The 23206-nt window shown below is 46.7% G+C and overlaps 1 protein-coding gene across 2 annotated transcripts in view; it reads right to left on the reverse strand.

Annotated features, from left to right (window-relative positions):
- Positions 1–23206, reverse strand: part of DEPTOR (DEP domain containing MTOR interacting protein) — a 72590-nt gene that overhangs the window by 7852 nt on the left and 41532 nt on the right. For both annotated transcript variants that reach the window (XM_048508612.1, XM_048508613.1), the window contains exons 6-9: positions 16287–16472; positions 14693–14827; positions 8163–8233; positions 6395–6499 (exon numbers count right to left, since the gene is read on the reverse strand). In XM_048508612.1, the coding sequence (XP_048364569.1) occupies positions 6395–6499; positions 8163–8233; positions 14693–14827; positions 16287–16472 (497 nt within the window). The remainder of the gene's footprint in view (positions 1–6394; positions 6500–8162; positions 8234–14692; positions 14828–16286; positions 16473–23206) is intronic.

Consider the following 23206-nt stretch of genomic DNA (forward strand, 5'->3'; position numbering starts at 1 on the left):
TCAGCACTGGTGATATCGCCCTCAGAGATCACAGAAGGGCTCAATGGCTGCTCCTCCCTGTTTGGACTCTGTAGGTTTTTATTAAATGGCCCTTCAATTGATCCCAGAGGTCTGAGCACTGAAATAACAGCTCAAAGTGCAGTTTCCTGTTTTGTATGACAGCTGAGAATATCAACATACTGTACAGAAATTCAACAGGTATAATGTTTATCAAATGAAAGGCTGCCCCTGAAGAAATGGTGCTCGCTAGCAATTAACAGCACAGCAGTATTATTAATTTTAAAAAATGGCCACTGGCAGATTTAATGGTGGGGGGAAGCATTCCCAACTTCATTAATGTCTAGATTTTTAAAAGCCTATTTCTGAAACGTCAGCATTCCCATCCCGATTATTTATGCGAGAACGGATGTCTTATTCCAGTCGCCAGCAAATGTTCCCCAAAGGGGAAAAGGTCACAGCTGTGCTGTCTGGCTGGGCACTGCCGTTGTCGTAATTGGGTTGCAGCCCAGGTTGGAATTTACAGGCTGAAGGAATGCACAAGCGGAGCTCTGTTTTACGCTGGCAACTCACATCAAGGCCGGTGGCGCTCGTGTGAATGGGCGCAGCTGTTGCCGCTCCCCAGGCAAACAGGACCTCCACACCCTCGTCCGCTCTGCATTTCAGCTCTAGATGCACGTTAAGCAGCCTTCTGCTAGTTGTCAGTTTTATCCTCTCTCCCGTAAAACAAAAGCAAAAAAGTACGGCTATGCCTCAAGTGCATTTCCAGAGGTGTACAGACATAAAAGGAGGAGAGGAAGAGAGGGATTTTTGCTGTGATTAGTAGTAGATTCTGTGCTGCAGTATGAATAACGTTTTAGGATTTCTTGCTAACAAGTCAACAATATGCCAACCGTGAGCCTCACAAGGCTTTGGGAGCTCATGAACGAAGACAAGGGTAATATTTATTGAGTACTTTTGGCAACTCCCTAGTCGTATCAAATCCAAATCTGCTTTTGTTTTGTTTTCGATCTCCAGAATCGATCTCTGAAACAAAAAAGTTTGCAGCCACAGCAGGCTCGTTACAGCACTAACTGGCTAGTGCCCATGAGGTTATGAAGACCCTTTGTCTATAACAACAACGGCTTGCAATTTGGGGAAATGGAATTGAAAAGAGGCACAAACCCCACATCACAATTCGAATCACAGCCCACTACGCTGGCTATTTAAAAGAAAAAGAACCACTGGGAGCAATATATGCAGAAGTGCATATACAGAATATAATTTGGCTTTCTGCTGAAGGAAAAAGGGGGGCCAGGGGAGGACAAATTGGCTTTCTCAAGCCCTTGAGAGCATTAAGAGTCCTCAAAGGTAGGGTTGCCAGTTCTGGGTTGGAAAACACCTGGAGGTTTTAGGGATGGAGTTTGAGGGGGGTGGGGTTGGGGAACAGGAGGGACTTCAGTGGGGGTAGAATAGAGGGTCCCCTTCCAAAGCAGCCATTTTCTCCTGGTGAACTGATCTCTGTTGCCTAGATCACTTGTAGCAGTGGCGTAGGAGGTTAAGAGCTTGTGTATCTAATCTGGAGGAGCCGGGTTTGATTCCCAGCTCTGCCGCCTGAGCTGTAGAGGCTTATCTGGGGAATTCAGATTAGCCTGTGCACTCCCACACATGCCAGCTGGGCGACCTTGGGCTAGTCACAACTTCTCGGAGCTCTCTCAGCCCCACCTACCTCACAGGGTGTTTGTTGTGAGGGGGAAAGGGCAAGGAGATTGTAAGCCCCTTTGAGTCTCCTGCAGGAGAGAAAGGGGGGATATAAATCCAAACTCCTCCTCCTCCTCCTCCTCCTCCTCCTCCTCTCCTCCTCTTCCTCCTCTCCTCCTCCTCGTAACCCCAGGAGATCTCCAGCCATCGCCTGGAGGCTGACAACCCCACTCGAATGGGATATTCTGAGTAGGGATTTCCAAGTCTCCTTGCTCTTATGATCCTTGCAGGCTGTCAGATTGTAATCAATTATAAGAAAAATCACCTCAGATTTTAGGGAAAGGTCTGTTCGGAGTCCAGACAACAGGAAAGACGAGATGGCAGTCCCTAGCTCTAACTGCTTTTCCGAGTTAAAAGCCAGCCCTGTTTTTCATGGTGTACATAATGCCCTGATCGTATTTGGCCATGTGTCAAGATTTTGCCAAAAAAAGGAAAGTGAGCAGACAGCTTCATAGTTCTCCCCCCCCCCCACCCCGGAAACAGACAACAGGCCTCATCTTGTCCATTTCTGTGCCCTTTCATATCTTGAACAGGGAGAGTGCCAGAGCATGCTGCAATCGGTGTTATCGCTGTGTCAATATTTACCTCACTTCACCTTCAGTCATGGGATACCGAGCCCAGCCCTGCAAGGTGGCTGAAGCGACAAAGAAAGGTTGTTCGTTCTCACCAAACTGACTGCCAAAAAGCTGTCCGGTACCTGGCAGGAGCACGGCCCAAAGGGCCTGTCTGAGCCTATAATTTTATCAAAAGCTGCCAAAAATAGTGCTAGCCCATGGCGGAGCCTACTGGAGACAGCAAATACCAGTGGCGTAGGAGGTTAAGAGCTCGTGTATCTAATCTGGAGGAACCGGGTTTGATTCCCCGCTCTGCCGCCTGAGCTGTGGAGGCTTATCTGGGGAATTCAGATTAGGCTGTGCACTCCCACACACGCCAGCTGGGTGACCTTGGGCTAGTCACAGTTTCTCGGAGCTCTCTCAGCCCCACCTACCTCACAGGGTGTTTGTTGTGAGGGGGAAAGGGCAAGGAGATTGTAAGCCCCTTTGAGTCTCCTGCAGGAGAGAAAGGGGGGATATAAATCCAAACTCCTCCTCCTCCTCCTCTTCTTCTCCTTCTCCTTCTTCTACTATTATTTCCACCATTCTGGAAGTGAAATCCATTACTAGTTCTAAGAAAGCAGGGTTGCCTATCACCAGGTGCAGGCGGGTTCTCTCAGAATTATGACTAACCTTCATACTACCTACTTTCCCCTGGAGGAAATGGCAACTTTGGGGGCTGAATTCTAGGAACTGCATCCCAGCTGAGCTCCCCAAATTCTGCCTTCTCCAGGAATCTGCCCCCCCCCCACAAATTTCCAGGAATTTCTCAAGCGTAAATGGTAATTTCCTAAGAAGGGAATAAGGAGGGGCCAGGCTGGAGTAATGCATATGGCACACACATCACCAGTGCCGCACTTTCCTGGTGCTGCAGCATCCCTTTCCAGTGCTGAGATTCCACCGCAGAAGATACAAAGCAAGGATAGACGGCAGGGCCCCTTAGCGACGGCAGAGTACGCACTGACCTCACCACTAACTACAGAGTAGGAAGTCCCCACGTTTTTGAGCCCGCGGGCATCTTTGGAAGTCTGACACACAGCCGTGAGCACAATCACAACATGGTGGCTGCAGGAAGTGGAGGAGGCAGAATGAACCACAAATTTCAGGGAAGAACGATAAGAAAAGAGTTTGGATTTTTACACTGCTTTTCTTTTACGGCGTCTCAAAGAGGCTTAGAAACGCCTTCTCTTTCTCTTCCCACAAAAGACACCATGTGAGGGTGGTGGTGAGACACAAAAGTCACCATGTGAGAGTTCTGAGAGAACTGTGCCTAGCCCAAGGTCACCCGGCAGGCTTCACGTGCAGGAGCAGGGAAACGAACCCAGTTTTTCAGATCAAAATCTACTGCTCATGTGGAGGAGTGAGGAATCAACTCCCAGTCCTCCAGATTAGAGTCCACCACTCTTAACCACTACGCCACACTGGCTCTAACAGTGACTCTTCAAAATTTCAGGCAGAAGCTCCATTTAACAGGACACCTTTCAATGTTCACAGTCAATCAAGCCCTGTATGGCAAAAACCTCACCTGGCTCTGCCCACTTTCTGAAAGCATTTGGCAGACAACAGGAAAGCTGTTGATGGGCTCCAGGTTGGGGCCCCTGTTACAGCCAGTACCCACATAAGGAACTGAAGGAAGGAATAGGAATCAAAATGGTGGTGGTCCAAATGGACTTTCAGTCCCAACCATTTCCCCTCCCTCCCCCCTCCGCTTTTCCATAAAGCAGTGGTGGCGAACCTATGGCACGGGTGCCAGAGGTGGAACTCAGAACCCTCTCTGTGGGCACACACAGAGTGCCCCCCCACTCACATCTAGGCTGGCCTGGGCCGCTGGGCTTGATTATTAGCATTAAAACTAAGACACTGGGGAAGCAGTGTAGGTAACCCTGTTAAGTGCTGTTAAACTCCACTGATTTTCATGTGAAGAACTAAAGCGTGATCCTTTACCTGGGAGTAAGCTTGGTTGCTGGCAATGGGGCTTGCTTCTGAGTAAACCCTCCTAGGGTCATGATTCACCCGTTGGAAACGTTTCTCGATTGCTTCAAAGCAAAGCCACTGACCTCCAAGCTTACCACCAAGCTTACTCCTAAGTAACGCACGCCTCGAAGCCAACGAAAACCTCAGTATTCTGGTTAAATTGCCGTGTTGGCACTTCGTGATAAATAAGTGGGTTTTGGGTAGCAATTTGGGCACTCGATCTTGAAAAGGTTCGCCATCATTGCCATAAAGGACAGCTTCAGGCTTTGCTCTGAACCCAATGAGATTGATTCGTTTCAGATAATTCTCTCTTCCTGTCCCAGCCTTAAAAAATATAAGCAACTTTGCTGGTTTTGCAGTATGTAATCTAACCAGCATTTTATAGGAAGAGGCTATCAAGGGCACATGCTGAGCTGCAGGGCAGAAGTCCTACTCGGAGGAATTTGCTCCTCACGGTGCCAGGAAGGGAAGTATAACATGCGAATCAGGATCTTGGGTCTTTCTAAACAAATACGGCCTCTGGCAGAAGTCCAGAAAGAAGGAAAGAAAAGGGGCCGGCCTTGGCGCCGAAGGCTCTGCTCAAAGGCATGAAGCTGAACCTTGGCTTCTCTTCAGATTCTTGCCCTTTTCATCCTCGCCAAGATTTCTTGGTCCGGTTTCTTTGCTCGAGTGTTCCAAGCAACTCTGGCGGAGAGTATTTCTTAGAAGAGGACACAGGCCTCTTCACTCGTCAGCTTTTACAACTATGCTGAGTTTGAAGAAGCTACGCACATACTTCTAAAGGCGATTCACGTCGGCAGAGGAAGGATGAGGGCCAAACTCATGTCCCACCTAGGGCAGATTTGAATTCTGACATGGAAGGACTTCTGGAAGGAAGGGGCACACAAACCCTACACAGGCACAGGAGGTTGCCATGCTGGAGCAATTCCGCACTGCGATTCTATAGCAATAGGATTCTCCAAGCGGGAAGGAGGGATTCTCCGTTCTTTCCTGCACCCGTTTCTGAAGTCCTTTTAGCTAGCTTCAAAAATGTGTGTTTCAGGTCCCTTCCGCACATGCAGAATAATGCACTTTCAATCCACTTTCATAATTGTTTGCAAGTAGATTTTGCTATTCCACACAGCTGCAAAGTGGATTGAAAGTGCATTATTCTGCATGTGCGGAAGGGGCCAAAGTGGCAGCAGAATAATGCTGCTCTAGCGATATGCCTACAGCCAATAGTGGCTATAGTGTAATGCTGCTCTAGCGATATGCCCAAGGCCAATTTTTTTAAAGGCAGCAAGCTTGCTGGGGAGATGGCAGGTGCAAGGAGAAATTAAGTGTTGCTAGATGTGAACGAGGAGGTTAGGAAATTTACTTCTTCCCATCCACACTTTCTCTAAACCTGCTTGAAGTAAAATCTTCCAGGAAAGATCTACTAAGCCCCTCTTTTGCTGCCCACGCACTGGCTATATATCTGACCATCTGCCTACCCCCTCCCGCCCAGGGTTTGTCCACTGGGGTTTGATCCCAGACGGCTTTTTTTATTATTCATTTTTGTAGGTTATTGCTGCTATAGTTTTAATAGTTTTAAGGTTTGGTATTGTTTTAATTGGGGCTATTCGATTTGTTTTATTGTCTTGTTATGTTGCTGTTGTACACCGCCCTGATCCCTTTGGGGGTAGGGCGGTTTATCAAATCGAATTAATAATAATAATAATAATAATAATAATAATAATAATAATAATAATAATAATAATAATAATAATAATAATAATAATAATAATAAAGCAAGTTAAGATGAGAATCCAGTGAAGGTAAGGAAAAGGTGGGTGACTGTATGACAGTGGCGCGTGAAAGCCCCCAAGTAGTTCTTTAAGTGGGAAGCACAGAGGAAAATCTCCATGTGAAAGCAAACAGAACTACAGGATGATAGGGTCTGCTTAATTATCTGCAATAGTTTTTACAACTATCGCCTGCTATAATATTCACAGGGTTGGGATTGCTGCCTACTTGGAAGTGCTTCCTGTGTACAATTCCTGTTGCATCGGAAACAGCCCTGAAAGAATGATGGCCCGACTGTTTTTACTTGCAGTGTCAGACAGACCTACCTTCATTCCTGCAGCAGCTGCTGGGCCACTGGGATCCACAGCTTGAACATGGCAGGGCTTGCTCCCTCGCACAACAAACCCCCACCCAACAGCATCACCTATGATCTTGAAAGAGAGAGAGAATCGTGCTTTAACTCTCTTGTCTCCAGGTTGAAGAGCAAAACAAAAGAAATCAGAGCAATCAAACGTAACTTGGTTCTCCAAAAACCCACAGTTTCAACTGATTCCCACCAAAGAAGAGAAGAAGAAGAGTTTGGATTTATACCCCTCCTTTTTCTCTTGTAAGGAGACTCAAAGGGGCTTACAATCTCCTTTCCCTTCTCACCCTCACGACAAACACCCTGTGAGGTGGGTGGGGCTGAGAGACCTCTGAAGGACTGTGACAAGCCCAAGGTCACCCAGCTGGCGTGTGTTGGAGTGCACAGGCTAATCTAGTTCCCCAGATAAGCCTCCACAGCTCAAGTGGCAGAGCAAGGAATCAAACCGGGTTCTCCAGATTAGAGTGCACCTGCTCTTAACCACCACACCACTGCTGCTCAAAGAGGCTCAAACTGGTTGGTAACCCAAGTGACTCTGATATAGGAGCTTCATCATACATACAGCACATCCTGTGCTATCAATGGAACAAGGATGTAACAAAAATAATATTTAGAATGTATATAATATATAAATAAATAGATCAGGAAATGGGGGGAAATGAAAGAAACAATTAATTATGCATTTTAAAGCATTGGAAGCAGGTCTGAGGACTTCATAGTTGAAAAGCAGGAATTATGCCTATTAATATTATATTAACTATGTAACTATTATTAAAAGGACATACTTCTTCACATAGCATATAGCAAGATTGTGGAACTCATGGCCACAGGAAGTGGTGATGGCCTCCTACTTGGAAGGCTTTAAAAGGGAAGTGGACAAATTCATGGTCTATCAACAGCTACTTGTCATGATAGATATCAACTCTTTCCGGTACCGGAGGAAGCATGCCTCTTTATATCAATTAATGGGGACCACAGTAGGAAGGATCCTTCTTGTGAACTTTCTAGAGGCAGCTGGTTAATTGTTTCTTTTTCTTTTCTTCACCCTGTGTGTGGGGGGGGGGGGGTGGCAGCTAGAATCTACCCGCCTCAGACTGAGATGTAGTGGTCTCAAGTGGCTGCTACCCCCAAGCCAGAGGTGGGATCCAGCAGGTTCTCACAGGTTCCTGAGAGTAGGTTACTAATTATTTGTGTGTGCCGAGAGGGGGTTACTAACTGGTGATTTTGCCATGTGATTTTTGCCTTAGTTACGCCCCTCCTCTCAGCAGTAAAAAAGGCCAAGAGAACTTTGAAGCAGTCTAGCAGGGGAGGGGTGCACCGGCATGCGTGGCAGCCTGTGCCTGCGCAGCATTCAAGCTTCCCCTGCCCAAGGGATCGGCGCAGAGCGGCTGGGCGGTCCTTTGCCACAGCCCCCCCCCCAGGAATGCGTGCCCTGCTTCCCCAGAATGCCTGCTGGGTCCACGCCTCTATCGTGCGTCCCTACCCAGCCCCATTGGTGCTACGCCACAGTTTGAATCCCACCCCCATGGCAACGTGTTACTAAAATTTTTGGATCCCACCACTGGGATATGGCCACAGATGTATGCCCGCCCCAAGGAGTGTGAAGTCTGGGGCAGCTGCCCTGTTGCCCACTGGTTAGAAACATCCCTGTGTGTGTTAACCGCTGAACCAAATGTCACACAAGAACAAAATGGCCCAACAGAAGAGAAGAATGCAAAGCAGAGACATACTGTGAAGGTTTTCCTGGAGTATCGCGCACTGGGCATCAGAAGTTCCTCAGCAGTCACTGGTCTCTTTAACACTGTGAAGAAACATGGAAATGCTCTTTATGGAGGCTGGGACTGAATCAATGAGTGGAGCTTTCGTAGCAAACTGTGGTTTTTATCAAACCAGGTAGTTTTCCCTCCGTGCTTCATACGTGAGGGAAGGAAAGAGGAAAGGCAAACAAGTCCTCAGAGGACTTCAGGGGCTTGATCTCCTAAAGAACAAACATGATGCAGGAGCAAGATTCATATTTGTCTCCTCCATCTTTGTGGGAAGGGAGACACCCAGCTATAAAAGTTACGTGCCCTGAGCACCAAGAGGAAAAGTAAAAATGAACCCGGGTCCCCACCCATGTAACAGTCATACAAGAATTGTGCGTTTTCCTCAGTTTCCTGCTTGCATAGTGCTTGATTCCAATCACAGCTGTGGTACATACACTGAAGGGAATCCAGTCCTGTCCTTTCTCCATTGCACCACGGTTCTGACCTGCAGAGGTCTCAGGGATGCATTGTTTGGTCAATTGGGGAAATTCATGTGTACACTCCCCTCCCCCCGCCACAAATAGACTGCTTCAGGTCTGGGAAATGGTATGATCTGAACCAGGGATTGTGCAAGTAGGAAATGAAAGCCTGCGACTGACGCATGACCAGAGGTGGGATCCAGCAGGTTCTCACAGGTTCCCGAGAGTAGGTTACTAATTATTTGTGCGTGCCGAGAGGGGGTTACTAACTGGTGATTTTGCCACGTGATTTTTGCCTTAGTTACGCCCCTCCTCTCAGCAGTAGCGCGCAGAACTTGAAGCAGTCTAGCAGGAGGTGCACTGGCATGCGTGGCAGCCTATGCCTGCGTGCGGGCATCTCGCTTCCTCGCCGCAGCGATCTAGCGCAGCTGCCAAGCGCTCCTTTGACACAGCCCCGCCCAGGAAAGCCTCACTCCCTGGAAATGCCCCGCCACTGGCCGTGTGCTCCCATCCCCATTGCCACCGCCACAGTTTGAATCCCACCACCATGAGAACCTGTTGCTAAAATTTTTGGATCCCACCACTGCGCATGACCCTTATAGAAAACACAAGATGGGGATTCTATGCCCAACTTACATACTCTGTAAAGTGTGCATTGACTTTTGAGGGACACAGAACTTTCGTGGCCCATGCGGTGGCCTTACCAGCATAAAAACCAAAGTAATAAGATGAACTGAGACTTCTACAAAGTCCGGGGAACACCTGCCAGTTCACAGACATGCAAATAAGCTATGTAGACGTCATTTGATAAAAATCCAGCCGACCTGTTTGGGCAGGGTGTTAGTGAAAAAAGACACCGTATGGGTTTAAACCATGATTTCAGTTAAGCACAATGGCCAAGCAATCGAGGATTAAAAGAATTGGAGGTCCATGTCTCTTGACAGCTCATATTTCAGTGTCGAAAGTAAGCTTTATAAAAATGCAGGATTTTTCTACTCATTTAGTCTAGCCCTACACATGTTTAGCTAGATGTAGGTCCCACTGGGGGCTGAACTACGTATTATGCTGGCAAATCAGCACTCTGATGCTTGTATTTTCCTTTTGTGCTTCTCTTTCCTTCTCCTCGCAATTCCCTCCCCCTTCCTTTCTCTGAAGCTTTCCTTCAGTTACGTTAAAATCTTGTTACCTGTCTTTTGTGCAGGCAAAAGCGGGCATCTTTATGGACTGCGCGCCCTTCGTGAGCCATTAACTGAACCCAAGAAGGTAAAACTGTACAAGTGCCCTTCACGAGGAAGGGAACCTGGTTTCACGTTCAAAGGTTAATTCTGATGTCTGGTTGCTGAAGCCAGAGTGCATTAATGCAGAACAGAAGATGTGAGGAAGGAAGCGACAAAATTGTTCTTTGATATTTAAATCCCCTTTGGAATGAATGAAGAGGGACTGGGGGTAATATGTTTCTTGATCGTCCTAGTTTTTTTGTCTCAGGAAGAGCAGTAGGAGTTGGTTATCCTTCCTCTTTCTGGAGACACAGGATTATTTAGAAAGAAAACAAGATCCAATATGGGCTGCTTTCATCTTGCTAAAGAGGGACTTGTTGTCATATACCATAGAGAGCGACGACTGGAAATATTCCTAATTCCCTGCACTCACAGCTTTATCACTTCGCCGCTTTCCCCTTTCATGTGCCGCCTGTTTAATTAACCGCCGTAATAAATCATATGCTCCCTTGCCGTCACAGTATTGTGTTTCATCTGAGTAACGCAGAACATTACAGCGATCGACAAACCAGTTAAACCAGCTACAAGCTGGAATTTTTCCCTAATTAGATGCCAATTCTCCCAGTTGATAGATATGGAAACCTGAGTTGCCGCTGTCGCACCAACATGATGGTGGCTACTCGCAAAAGGTGTGAGTAGATAGGTCAGCAGGATGCATTGTTGAATCCGGGCAGTGTGAAGTTCTTGGAGGGGACAGGATTACAGTTAAGGCTAAACACGGCGCTCTCTGCCCATGACTGCTTTTGAACAGGTCACCAGTGCGCTGCCTTAATACCTTTAGGCACAATCCCATCTATCCAGCTTTGTTCCCCTTATGTTTGTGTAGTAAGTTTGATTCCTCTTTCACATAAGGCAGTGATGGCGAACCTTTTCGAGACCGAGTGCCCAAATGGCAACCCAAGACCCGCTTATTTATCGCAAAGTGCCAGCATGGCAATTTAACCTGAATACTCAGGTTTTAGATTAGAAAAAACTCCCGAGGCGTGCGTTACTCAGGAGTAAACTTGGTAGTAGTCGGTGGCTTTGCTTTGAAGCAACTGTGCAATTCTTCCAACGGGTGAATCATGACCCTAGGAGGGTTTACTCAAAAGCCAGCTTCATTGCCAGCAACCGAGCTTACTCCCAGGTAAAGGATCGCACTTTAGTTCTTTGCATGAAAATCACCGGGGTTTAACAGCGCTTAACAGGGTTACCTACCCTGCTTTCCCAAAACTAAGTCTTACGTTTAATGCTAATAATCGAGGCCAGCAGCCCAGGCCAGCCTAGATGTGTGTGTGGGGGGACTCTGTTTGTGCGTGCCCACAGAGAAGGCTCTGAGTGCCACCTCTGGCACCCGTGCCATAGGTTCGCCACCACTGACATAAGGCATTCACCTTGAACCGTTATATTAACTGCTGCTTCTCAGTAACACAGTGAAGACCACAGCTGTATGTAATTAGCAGCTTGTAATATATTTAACTCACAGGGATTATCTTTTCCAACACTGAGGTCTTGATATGAGACATGCAGCCAGTGACAAAGGGAGGGAGAACTGCGCCTGGGGCATGAGCTGCCCACGTGCCTCCTCCCGCCCCCCCTCCACCCTCAAAACACCCCGCCCCTGACACGCCCACGCCACGTGACGGCAATCGGGTCACCCGGGACAAGTCGCCCTGGATATCCCCATTGCTGCTACACGTCGGTACTGTCACAAATATTACACCCATGCGTACTCCAGGTATGGCTGACGGTGTACTTTCTAAACATTTTTTGTATATTTGTGATAGTAAGATAATGTTTAAATGATACTCACCTAGTGAGTTGGAGTACGCATGGGTGTAATATTTGTGACAGTACTTGTTGTACACCTGCCTTGATTATTATGGTGGCTACGCGTTGGTATGCAGCTTTTGTAAGTAGTTCACAATGTATATATAGAAGGATGCTATAATATTTTACAGTCCACAATTTACAAGCTTTATTACATTCATATAGTCTCGCAGAGACAGTGCTGTTATGGCATGAAACGGAAGAAGATTCAGCAAAACAGGCACGATGCAGACGGCTCGTTAAGATTCAGCGAACAGCCACATGCGGATGGCGTGTCCTCTGATATATCGCCTGGAGGTGCTTTATTCGGTTTTTTTCTGTATTCACATTTTGTACTGTACCTCTCTTTGGTTTTTCAGTTTTACCAGTGCTAGACAGCGCAATCCTCCACAACTGTTCAACAAGCAGCCAGAAGAACCATTCCTAGGGGTGCCAACCTCCTGCTGGCTACCTGGAGATCTCCCACTATTACACCTGATCTCCAGACAACAGAGATCAATTTTGCTGGGGAAGACAGCTGTTTTGGAGGGTAGATTCTATGGTTTTGCACCTTGTTGGGGTCCCTCCCTTCCCAAATCCTCCCCAGGCTCCCCCCACCAAATCTCTGGGTATTTCCCAACTCAGAACTGGCAACCGTAATGCCTCAAGATGCCTTACAAGCACACTGAAATAGTAGTCCTTGGTTAGCAGGCTGGATTTGAGCATACAAGGAAAACATTTGCAAGTTGACACAGCTAGTCTGAACCGGCAGGGAAAAATAACGCCGCACATACAGTGGTAGGATCCAAAAATTTTAGTAACAGGTTCCCACGGTGGTGGGATTCAAACAGTGGCGTAGCGCCAATGGGGCTGGGCAGGGCACGACGGGGGCGTGGTCTGGCATTCCAGGGGCGGGGCATTAATAATTTCTCTGTTACTGTAAAAAACTCTTACTGAAAAAAAAGTTCCTAATTTCCAGCTGGTATCTTTCTGTCCATAATTTAAACTCATTATAGCAAGTCCTATCGTCTACTGCCAACAGAAACAACTACTTCTCCTCTAACTGACTGCCTGTCAAATACTTAATACTTTCAAATACTTAATTTTGTTTCTAGAAATCAAAAGAAGGATACTTTCCTTAAACAAGGAACTTTACCATATTTCTAAAACATGTTTTTAAAATAGCCCAACAGGGAGAATTATCCCGTTTTCTACCTTCGCTAGCCAGCCACATAGGAAACAACAGGACTTTATGATATTTGGACCTAATGGAATTTCTAATGGAAAAGCAGACCCAATTAGTAACCCCCTCTCGGCACACACAAATAATTAGTAACCTACTCTCGGGAACTGGTGAGAACCTGCTGGATCCCACCTCTGTCCTCCTATGATGTGTTTGTGGCTGAAGCACACCATTCCAGACAGCGTGGAAGAAGTGAAAGTTTGAAGGCTCCTCTGCTCAAATGCTCTACGTCTCCAACCAAGCATATCAGAGAGAAGTGCTCTAAAGGTCTGATTAGACAATGTGTTAAACACGAGACCTGATGCTTTGAGATACTGCTGTGTGTGGGAGGGTGTAAACCAGCTCCTGTGCATGCGCAGAGGCAGGATGGGCATCATCTTTCACTCCCTTCTACCCCATGCACTTTCAGTAGCAGAAAAGTAATGTAGGGTTGAGATATTTGTTGTGCTGTCAGTTCTATGTATCTCCTGGACAGAGATAGTGAGCCTCCTCCTACCTTCGTGAGCATCCCCCTATTTTAAAGATGCCATATGTTAGCAGCAAGTTGCGTTGGGGTTTCTCACAACCAAACTCAAGTTTGACGTACCATCTAACCAGATCCTAACTTAGCCTTTTGTCCTAGCAAGTTAGTCTGGACATGCATGGAGCTTCTCTTTTTTTAACCTGAGAGGCAAACATTTTGTCTCCAATGTATTGTCGAAGGCTTTCACGGCTGGATTCAACAGGTTCTGGTGGGTTTTCTGGGCTGTGTGGCCGTGGTCTGGTGGATTTTGTTCCTAACGTTTTCGCCTGCATCTGTGGCTGGCATCTTCAGAGGTGTATCGCAGAGGTGTAACAGACTTCTCTCTGTGATACACCTCTGAACATGTCAGCCACAGATCCAGGCAAAATGTTAGGAACAAGATCCACCAGACCACGGCCTCACAGCTCGGAAAACCCACCAGAACCATTTTGTCTCCATTCTAATGTGATTTAGGGTGCTTTTACACGTGCTAAATATTGCAGTTCCAGCGCTTTCCCTCATTTTCATTTTCCTTGCTTGTAAGTTCCTGTTTCTTTGAGGTCTTTTTCTGTTTTGCATGTGTTACGGTCGCTGCTATGGTCAATTTGGTATTATGCCAATCTATGTCCAGCTTATTTCCCTGCAGATTTAAACGGCAGGGTTTTATGTTGGACATAAACCGGCATGACATCTAATCGACCACTAGAGGGAGCAAAACACATGCAGAACACAACCCCCCTCCCAGTGAAACAGGAGGAAAAATGAGAATGTGGAAAAGACTCCGGTCTAGTTTGCAACTGGCTTTTACTGCATGAAACAGGAAAACCCACCTACAAAGTGCATTAATAGTACATTATTCAACATAAGTGAAAGTGCCAACAGGCCAGTAACAGTAACATCATGGGAGACTGCTGATCATAGAGAGCAACTTTGAATTAGTGGTATAGATTAATGTTATCACTGTCCTAGCACCACAAACTCCACCAGCCTCCTCCAAAGTTCTCTAGGCGCAGCAGACAGACATAGAAACTAGTGGCTCCTCCGCACACTAGGCCAATGCTGCCACTTCGCCAACTGTCAGGTAAGTGGATTTTGCCATTCCGCACAGCTTCAAAGAGCACTGAAAGCAGTTTGAAAGTGCATTTTTCTGCATGTGCGGAATGAGCCAGTGATCTGTTTTCACTGTTCTTGGCATAAAAGACAGCTGCCTATGTTGCAACCCTTACCGGATTTGGGATTGCACAGGACTGGAGGACTGCTGCTGAGAGTCGGGCTGCTGCTGAAATATCCGCTGCTCCCGCAACTGCTCATGCTGCTCCGCCGGACTGCAGAGATGATTTTTATCTCCTTGCTGGGGCTCACTTCCCAAGAGAAAAAAAAGATACGGAGGAAGAAGGAAATTATTCTTGCCTCTTAACGTTCACATTTCCCTGAAAAACCTACCTCCATTCACGAGATCATTACCAGAACATCACCATCTACCCTTAACAGACAAATTGACTGCTAGCCTACAAGAGAAGGACAACAGCAGAAATTGAGTCCAGGAGCATCTTAAAGACTTCCAGGGTAAAAGTTTTTGAGAGCCAAAGCTGCCTTCTTCAAATATGAGCAAGAATGGAAATGCTTGAACCTGGTCAGAGGTGAGAGAGATGTTGCCAAGAAGGGAGTCAGGATGGGAAGGCATAATGCCAAACGTTATCAGCTTGATTAGGGCAGAGAAATTGGGGCCTTTGCTTATGAAAATACCCATGGGACTCAATTTCAGAAGAGAGATATCCTGCTGCTTGCGAACAATCATGGAGTTGGAAGAGACCTCAAGGGCCATCAAGTCCAACACACTGCCATGCAGGAACATGTCAATATCCTTCTTGAATTGCGGTGCCCAGAACATATGAGCAGCAGTGGCGTAGGAGGTTAAGAGCTCGTGTATCTAATCTGGAGGAACCGGGTTTGATTCCCAGCTCTGCCGCTTGAGCTGTGGAGGCTTATCTGGGGAATTCAGATTAGCCTGTACACTCCCACACACGGCAGCATGGTGACCTTGGGCTAGTCACAGCTTCTTGGAGCTCTCTCAGCCCCACCTACCTCACAGGGTGTTTGTTGTGAGGGGGGAAGGGCAAGGAGATTGTAAGCCCCTTTGAGTCTCCTGCAGGAGAGAAAGGGGGGATATAAATCCAAACTCTTCTTCTCTTCTTCTTCTATATGTAATGCCAATCGCATACGTAATGCCAATCATATACGTAATTTTTGATATTTTAAAAAAGAACAGGAACCAAACCCAAGACCAAAATTCTCTAATTAAAATTCTTTCCAGATCTATTATATATAAAAACACGGTGTGGAACTGAGCAGCGGTATTCCATGACTTTTTGGAACGGAGCAGTCTTTTTGGAACTGAGCAGTCTTTTTGGAACTGAGCAGCGCTAATCTATGACTGAGGTCTAGTCTACACATGAAGCAACGCCAGGTGATGAAAACAGGCTCAACTGCTTCAGATGGCAGGTGGGGCATCCCAATGTCGATACATAAAAATCCCTCTGCAAATAGAAATTTAATGTCAGCTTAATGCCCACTGTGCCGGATTTTCAGGGAGTTTTAATACAGAGAACATTCAAAACTAGCATCCCCTTCTCTCGCCTGAATTGGTACAGGCAATTCCATTTCCTTATAGCTCTGTCATCTCGTTCTACTGCATGCGTCAACGGGGCCTGAGTCTTGGCTGAGTGTATAGGGACATCATCAGTTCACTCTGACAATCACTATTGACACTTTTCCTGCTCCTGAAAGTGAGGGATTCTTTAGCTCTAAACAAACACATACCAGAAAGGAAACTGGTGTGTTTTTTGTTGTCGTGATTCTGTTTGCGCAGGCAGAAGGGACTGTCGTGACTCTCCGGCATCAAGCGGGACTTCTCGGAAAGCAGTTCCATCAACCTTCTCCTCCGACGGAAGTTCATGCGAAACTGGAAGAGCAGGTTGCTGTCTATGAAATGATTTTTGTTGGACACTGAGAAGGAAGGAAAGAGAAAAACGAATACATCTCTTATGGCAGGTTAGCAAAATCAGAATGGAACTAGTAAACTTTGGGCTGGGGGGTGACAAAATGGGACTTGTTTACAGAAATGGAACTTGTTTACAGTCATTTATTCCCAAATTCTCATTTGTGTGTGTGAGAGAGAGAAAGAGTAAGGGAAGCAGGATTGAGTCAAGGGTGGAGAAGTGGGGAGGAGCTATGGTCCAGTGGGTAGAGCACATGCTTTATTTGGGGAAGGGTCTAACCGGCCATCTTGGTTTGTTCAGGCAGAAAGACTATTAGATGGTAGAATGGGCAGTGTACCCAACAGGATCCCTTCTTTGCCTCATGAGCTCAAAATCAAGAATAAACACTTGAAAATCAGTGGGGCTGAAATGCATGGCCTGGCAGAGGGAATCCTAATAGACTTTGGCCACTCCATGTCCTGACACACACTTCCAGGTTGTTCAGTTGTTCTGAGATGGGCATCCTTGTGCCAACTTCACCCAACCCCCTTATCGTGTTCAGTCTTAGTACGGCCTGCCAGGTAATTTTGTTCATCCAGGACAAAATCCCGAATGACAGGTGTTAAAGACCGACTTTGAGATGATATTTTTGGGGCTCCTCCTTCAGTTATTCCCCATTCCTTCTCCCTCAAGGCAGTAACACCTTTTTCTAGCCAGGTGTGTGCCTGATCTCCCTGCTGTGGTAATTCCTAGAAAGACCCCCTGGCCGGATTGAGTAATTAATTGTGGCCAAGAATAATTATCCCTCAGCTTTCAACAGCCAGCTTTATAGAACATATTCTGCCTGGTGCCAATGGTTCCCTGAGAGGGCAGGGCCCTACAAATAAAAATACACTCATTCTGTCATTGTTCTACAAACTGCCAGTTTAGAAAACAAAATACAGGACTGAGCATCTTTGGGCAACAGGTAAGGAGAAACTTCCATTCATTAAAGCAGCGGTCCCCGAAGTGCTCTGCAAAGAGGGCTTATCAGGACCATGAGCCAGGTGAGGCAAACCTCTGTGCTTTTCTGGGGGGAAACTGGGAGGGTGGGTTCAGCTGGCTCACAAGCCTGATAATCCCCCTCAAGGGGCCAGGGGGAGAGGGAGGAGGGAGAGGGGCCACCATATCTGGTCAAGGCCCACCAACCCTGGAGGGGTCCCCCAGGCAGCATATTTAATACCCCCTGTTTAGACTATCAGGGATAAAAGTGGAGGAAAACTGATTACAGGGAGGTTATGATAATGGGGGGGGGAATTGTGGCTGCCAGATTTGCCTTATTCCAAGTGCTTGCTTATTTATTTATTTGTTTGTTTGATTTATAAACCGCCCTCCTCCACAGGGCTCAGGGCGGTGAGCAAGCAAAGTAAAACAATATAACAACAATCATAAAAACGTAACCACGTAAAACCGCATAAAGCTTTAAAAATACAAACAATAGATGGTGACACCCAACCCCTTACACGTCCCAGGGAGGCCACTAATAGGAAGTTATGAAGTTAACTCAGTTAGCCATATGTAAAAGCCTAGTGGAACAGCTCTGTTTTACAGCCCCTGTGGAAACCCTTCAAAACCCAAAGGGCCCTGATCTCCCTGAGGAGCCTGTTCCACTGTAAATGTCCTGGCCCTTGTGGAGGCCAGCCGGATATCTTTTGGGGCAGGGACCACCAGTAGATAATGAGCAGGTCAACAGCTACAACCTCTGCCATTTGTCTCTGGAACCCATCACATCCAGTTATCATTATTAATGTGCATCAGAGGAGCCGGAATGGCTTCCATCTTTTCCAGTTCCCCAGTTCATTTCCTTGCCAGCTTCTTGGCTCTGCACACCAGGTGTGTTTTCCACTCGCCCCCAGGCCTTCGTTACAGCTGAACAGTTTTAAAATTGAAATCGCAGAGGATGTTACATTTTGTAGCAATTCATTTCCTAGTTCCAAGCTTCTAATTACACCATAGATGGTATCTGACTTCATTACAGAGCGTGCAGATGATCTCATTGCTTTCAACAGACGCAGTTTAACTACAGGGGTGTGTGCGTGAGTGCATTTGACAAAGTTTCAGCATGTACCCAGACAGCCCCCAGCCTAAATTCCCCATTAGCTGCCTCACTTCCCCCTCTGTGCAGAGAACTTCCTTTTGCTTTCTGCCCATGGGCAACATGTTAAGTGTTCTATAATTGTTCTTAAATTTATTACAAAGCTCAGCTGCGGGGATTGCAATTTAAACTAGTGGAGAAAGGAGTGGCGATTTCACTCACATCTTTTCCTCCTGGTTTCATTTTCCCACTTAAGTGGCTATTCCCTGTTTCTACCTCTACTGGGTAAGGCAAACTTTGTCCATGTAATTTTTCCCCATGGGGATAAAAGCAGCTATGGCTTGGGGCTAGGTCCAAAATAGGAAAACAGTGCAGGAGAAAACATCAACCCACAGTCCCCAGGGCTCCTATCATTGAAGTGCTACAGATTTTGAGGGGAGGGGGGAATTTAAAGATCAGACCAATTGGAAGGTTTTGATCTAATCTTGAATGGGTGCCAACCTCCAGGTGGGGTCTGGAGATCTCCTGGAGTTTCAAACAATCTCAAGACAGAGATCAGTTTCCCTGGGGAAAACGGATGCTGTGGAAGGTGGAATCCATGGCATTATATCCCACTGAGGCTCATTCTGCACATGCAGAATAATGCACTTTCAAACTGCTTTCAATGCTCTTTGAAGCTGTGCGGAATGGCAAAATCCACTTGCAAACAGTTGTGAAAGTGGTTTGAAAACGCATTATTTTGCGTGTGCAGAAGGGGCCTGAGGTTCGGCCCCTCTCCAAATACCATTTTCTTCAGGTTCACTTCCAGATCTCCAGAATTTTCTAACCCAGAATTGGCAACCTTACTTCCCTCGCCAACATTCCTATAAGCAAGACTATCAGGCTTCTGGCTCATGTCAGTCCAAACCACTGAATATCCACCTTCTATGTCTTCATTTTCTTTCAGTAAATTTGGCCTGACACACATACCAAGCATCTAAACATGACTTTTATTTGCCATTCTTTCTCACTTTCAGAAAAGCCTCCAAGAAGTTATTTTAAAAAAAAAACAGAAAAAAAAGCTACATTTCAAAATAAATCAACCCCATTAAAAGGTCATCGCTTTGGAGAATGGCAGAGTTTTCTGAATCTTTATCTTTTGTCCATAATGACAGTGAATTTCCTAGGAATGTTATTAGAGGAGCCAATTTCTAGAGGAGCCAATTTCTCTAAAACGATATTCCTTTTTTGGAGCGCGCAAAAGTCCTGGAAGAATAATGGCACTTGTGCCCACACTTTTAAAAAAAACATTTTCTGGCTTTTACATTAAATGTACAATTGAGGCAGAGTGCTGTCTGCCACATCCCTTCCTCTAAAAGGCCTTTGATTCAATGCAGCATCTGCAGATATGCTTTAGGCAGTGGCATCTATTCCGAATCTTGACAATGATGTTAAAAATGTAGATGTTATTTCCAATGCTCATTTGTATTTTTTAGCTATACATCTAAAATGTTCCCAGTGCAGCAGCTGACTTTTCAACCTTCCACTGTACTTTAGCAGGTTTGAGGAACAAAACCTAGAACTGGATTATGCAGACAGGAGTGGATTCGATTCATAGTGGGTCACCTACACAATGGTCTCCACCACACCTGAAGAAGAAGAAGAGTTTGGATTTATATCCCCCCTTTCTCTCCTGTTGGAGACTCAAAGGGGCTTACAATCTCCTTGCCCTTCCCCCCTCACAACAAACACCCTGTGAGGTGGGTGGGGCTGAAAGAGCTCTGAAAAGCTGTGACTAGCCCAAGGTCACCCAGCTGGCGTGTGTGGGAGTGCACAGGCTAATCCGAATTCCCCAGATAAGCCTCCACAGCTCAGGTGGCAGAGCTGGGAATCAAACCCGGTTCCTCCAGATTAGATACACGAGCTCTTAACCTCCTACGCTACTGCTGCTCCTCAGTGGTGGAGGCTTATCTGGTTAACCAGATGTGTTTCCCCACTCCTACATTCCTGCTGGGTGACCTCGGGCTAGTCCAGAGGTGGGATCCAGCAGGTTCTCACAGGTTCCCGAGAGTAGGTTACTAATTATTTGTGTGTGCCGAGAAGGGGTTACTAATTGGTGATTTTGCCACATGATTTTTGCCTTAGTTACACCCCTCCTCTCAGCAGTAGTGCGCAGAACTTGAAGCAGTCTAGCAGGAGGTGCACCAGTGTGCGTGGCAGCCTGTGCCTGCGTGCATTCGTTTCCCGCCCAAGGACTGGCGCAGTGGCTGCGTCCTTGCCACAGCCCCGCCCAGGAATGCCTTGCCCCAGGAATGCCCGGCCACGCCCCTGCCGTGCCCCGCCCAGCCCCATTGACGCTACACCAGTGTTTGAATCCCACCACCATGGGAACCTGTTACTAAAATTTTTGGATCCCACCACTGGGCTAGTCACAGTTTTTCGGAACTCTCTCAGCCCCACCAAATCAAATCTGCAAAGGAAATGGCAAATGTTGAACAGTCAATCAATTGCAAGCAATAAAATAGACAATGAGTATGGAAGCACACCAATAAACCTTCATAAGCCTGTGGGCTTCTGTCCATTGGAGGGAGTTTTGAGGGGGAAAGAAGCTAGTAGAAAAACAGAAAAGGGGCAAACAAGTTATACTATACCTGATCCTGGAGAAAGGGGAACCTGTTCCAAAGGGAAGGGACGGGCAGCCAGGAGAAGTTCAGTCTGGGGTGGCCAAAATTCCCCAGAAGAAAAATCCCAAAGAGTCCAGGAAGAGTGCTCAACTGCTCAGCACCAAGCACAGTAGAAGAATGGGAGTCTTGGTTCTCATGGGCAGATTTTTGAATTTCAGGGAATGAAAGGTGAAAAGAATTCTACCTATGGGCAGGGCCAATCATGTCCTATGTGGAAAAGCCAACCCGGGGTGGGGTGATTAGGTGAACGGCCCAGAGGACCAGTCTGGGCTGATTTAACATAAAGGACTTGATAGCACTCTCAGGCTCTTGATTCAATTATGTTGGGGGAGTGGAGGAGATATGACCAAGTTGGAAGGCTGACTTTTTGTCCTGTCCCTCTGGGTCTTTTCTTATGGGCAGCACCAGAGTCTGAATAGGGCTTTGATTACATTTCCATGAACCTTTCAGGGAGGTGCTGCTCCCAGCCAGAAAGGCCCTGGGGCAATCTCTACTTAGATCCAAGGACCTCAATTTGATATTGAACAGAATATTTCACTCAGGTCTCTGGCACCCATCTTAGGGCAAACATAGCAGCGCCTGTGGGGGATTCTGTTCGTTGGTAGCAGAGGGTCCACATACCCTGAGGTTTTGGAGAACACCCTTCACGTTAATGGCATTTGACACAGCGCAAGAGTCAGCAACTAATGGGAAAAGTTGGCACCATAGTTCTGGTGGGCGTACAGAGCTGCCTGGAATCTAGCTAAACCTTTTTTCAAAGCACACACAGGATAAAATTTAGTTCCACTCTTAGAGTTCCATACATTCATGCAATGTATCATGCGGCGGTAGGATGGAGGACTCTCTTCATAAGGCTTCAGGCCTAGCCTTTTCCTTCCTGTGCTAGTTTTGTATGTACAAAGCTCCTTCAGGGAACGGGACCTCCCCCCCGCCCCTTTCAGCTTTTAGGAGGCAGCTGAAGATGGTTTTATTTAGGGCTGCATTTGATTAAAGCAGACCTACGTTGTGATTTTCAGTTTTGGTTTTATGTATTTTTTTGTTTGATCTGTTTTATGTAATTTCATATTGTGAGCAGTCTTCAGCTCCATAAGAAAGAAAGGCGGCTAATAAGTGTTTTAAATACAAATAGATAAATCAATCAATCATAGCAGGATTTGCCCGGCAGGCACAGGGCAAACATACATGCTTAATAGCAAGATCAAATCCAGTGTGAGGCAGTGGTCACTGGTCAGACTAGGATGATGAAGAGGAGTTTGGATTTATATCCAGCTTCTCTCAATCGTGAGGAGTCTCAAAGCAGTTCACAAACTCCTTTTCCCTTCCTCTCCCTACAACAGACACCTTGTGTGGTATAGTGGTTAAGAGCAGCTGCACTCTAATCTGGAGAACATGGTTTGATTCCCCACTCTGCCGCTTGAGCTTGGAGGTTTATCCGGTGAACTAGATTAGCTTGTGCACTCCAACACATGCCAGCTGGGTGAACCTTGGGCTAGTCACAGTTCTTCGGAGCTTTCTCAGCCCCACACACCTCACAGGGCATTTATTGTGAGGGGGGGGAGAAGGGAAAGGAGTTTGTAAGCCCCTTGGAGTCTCCTTCAGGAGAGAAAGGGGTATATAAATCCAACTCTTCTTCTTCTTCTTGTGAGGTGGGTGGGGCTGAGAGAGTTCTGAGAGAACTGTGAATAGCCCAAGGTCACCCAGCAAGCATAATATGGAGGAGTGGGGAAATCAAACCCAGTTCTCCAGATCAGAGTCCACCATTCTTAACAACTACACCATGCTGGCTCTCTGGGAATCCCAGGTTCTGGTCACCATTCTGACTGGAAGCCATGCTTGGTCATCCTTGGGCCAGTCACATGTTCTCATCCTCACCTACCTCAAAGGTTTGTTGTGAGGATAAAATGGAGAAGGCAGGAATGTTGTAAGTCTTCAGAAAGCAGGCAGCGTGGCCAGGGAAAAGAGGAAGTCCTCAGGGAAGAGTTCAAAGCGCAGAGGACTGGTTTAGAGACAATCGTTTTTGCTTGA

The sequence above is a fragment of the Sphaerodactylus townsendi genome, linkage group LG09, assembly GCF_021028975.2.
Source record: "Sphaerodactylus townsendi isolate TG3544 linkage group LG09, MPM_Stown_v2.3, whole genome shotgun sequence".
Classification (NCBI taxonomy): Eukaryota; Metazoa; Chordata; class Lepidosauria; order Squamata; family Sphaerodactylidae; genus Sphaerodactylus; species Sphaerodactylus townsendi.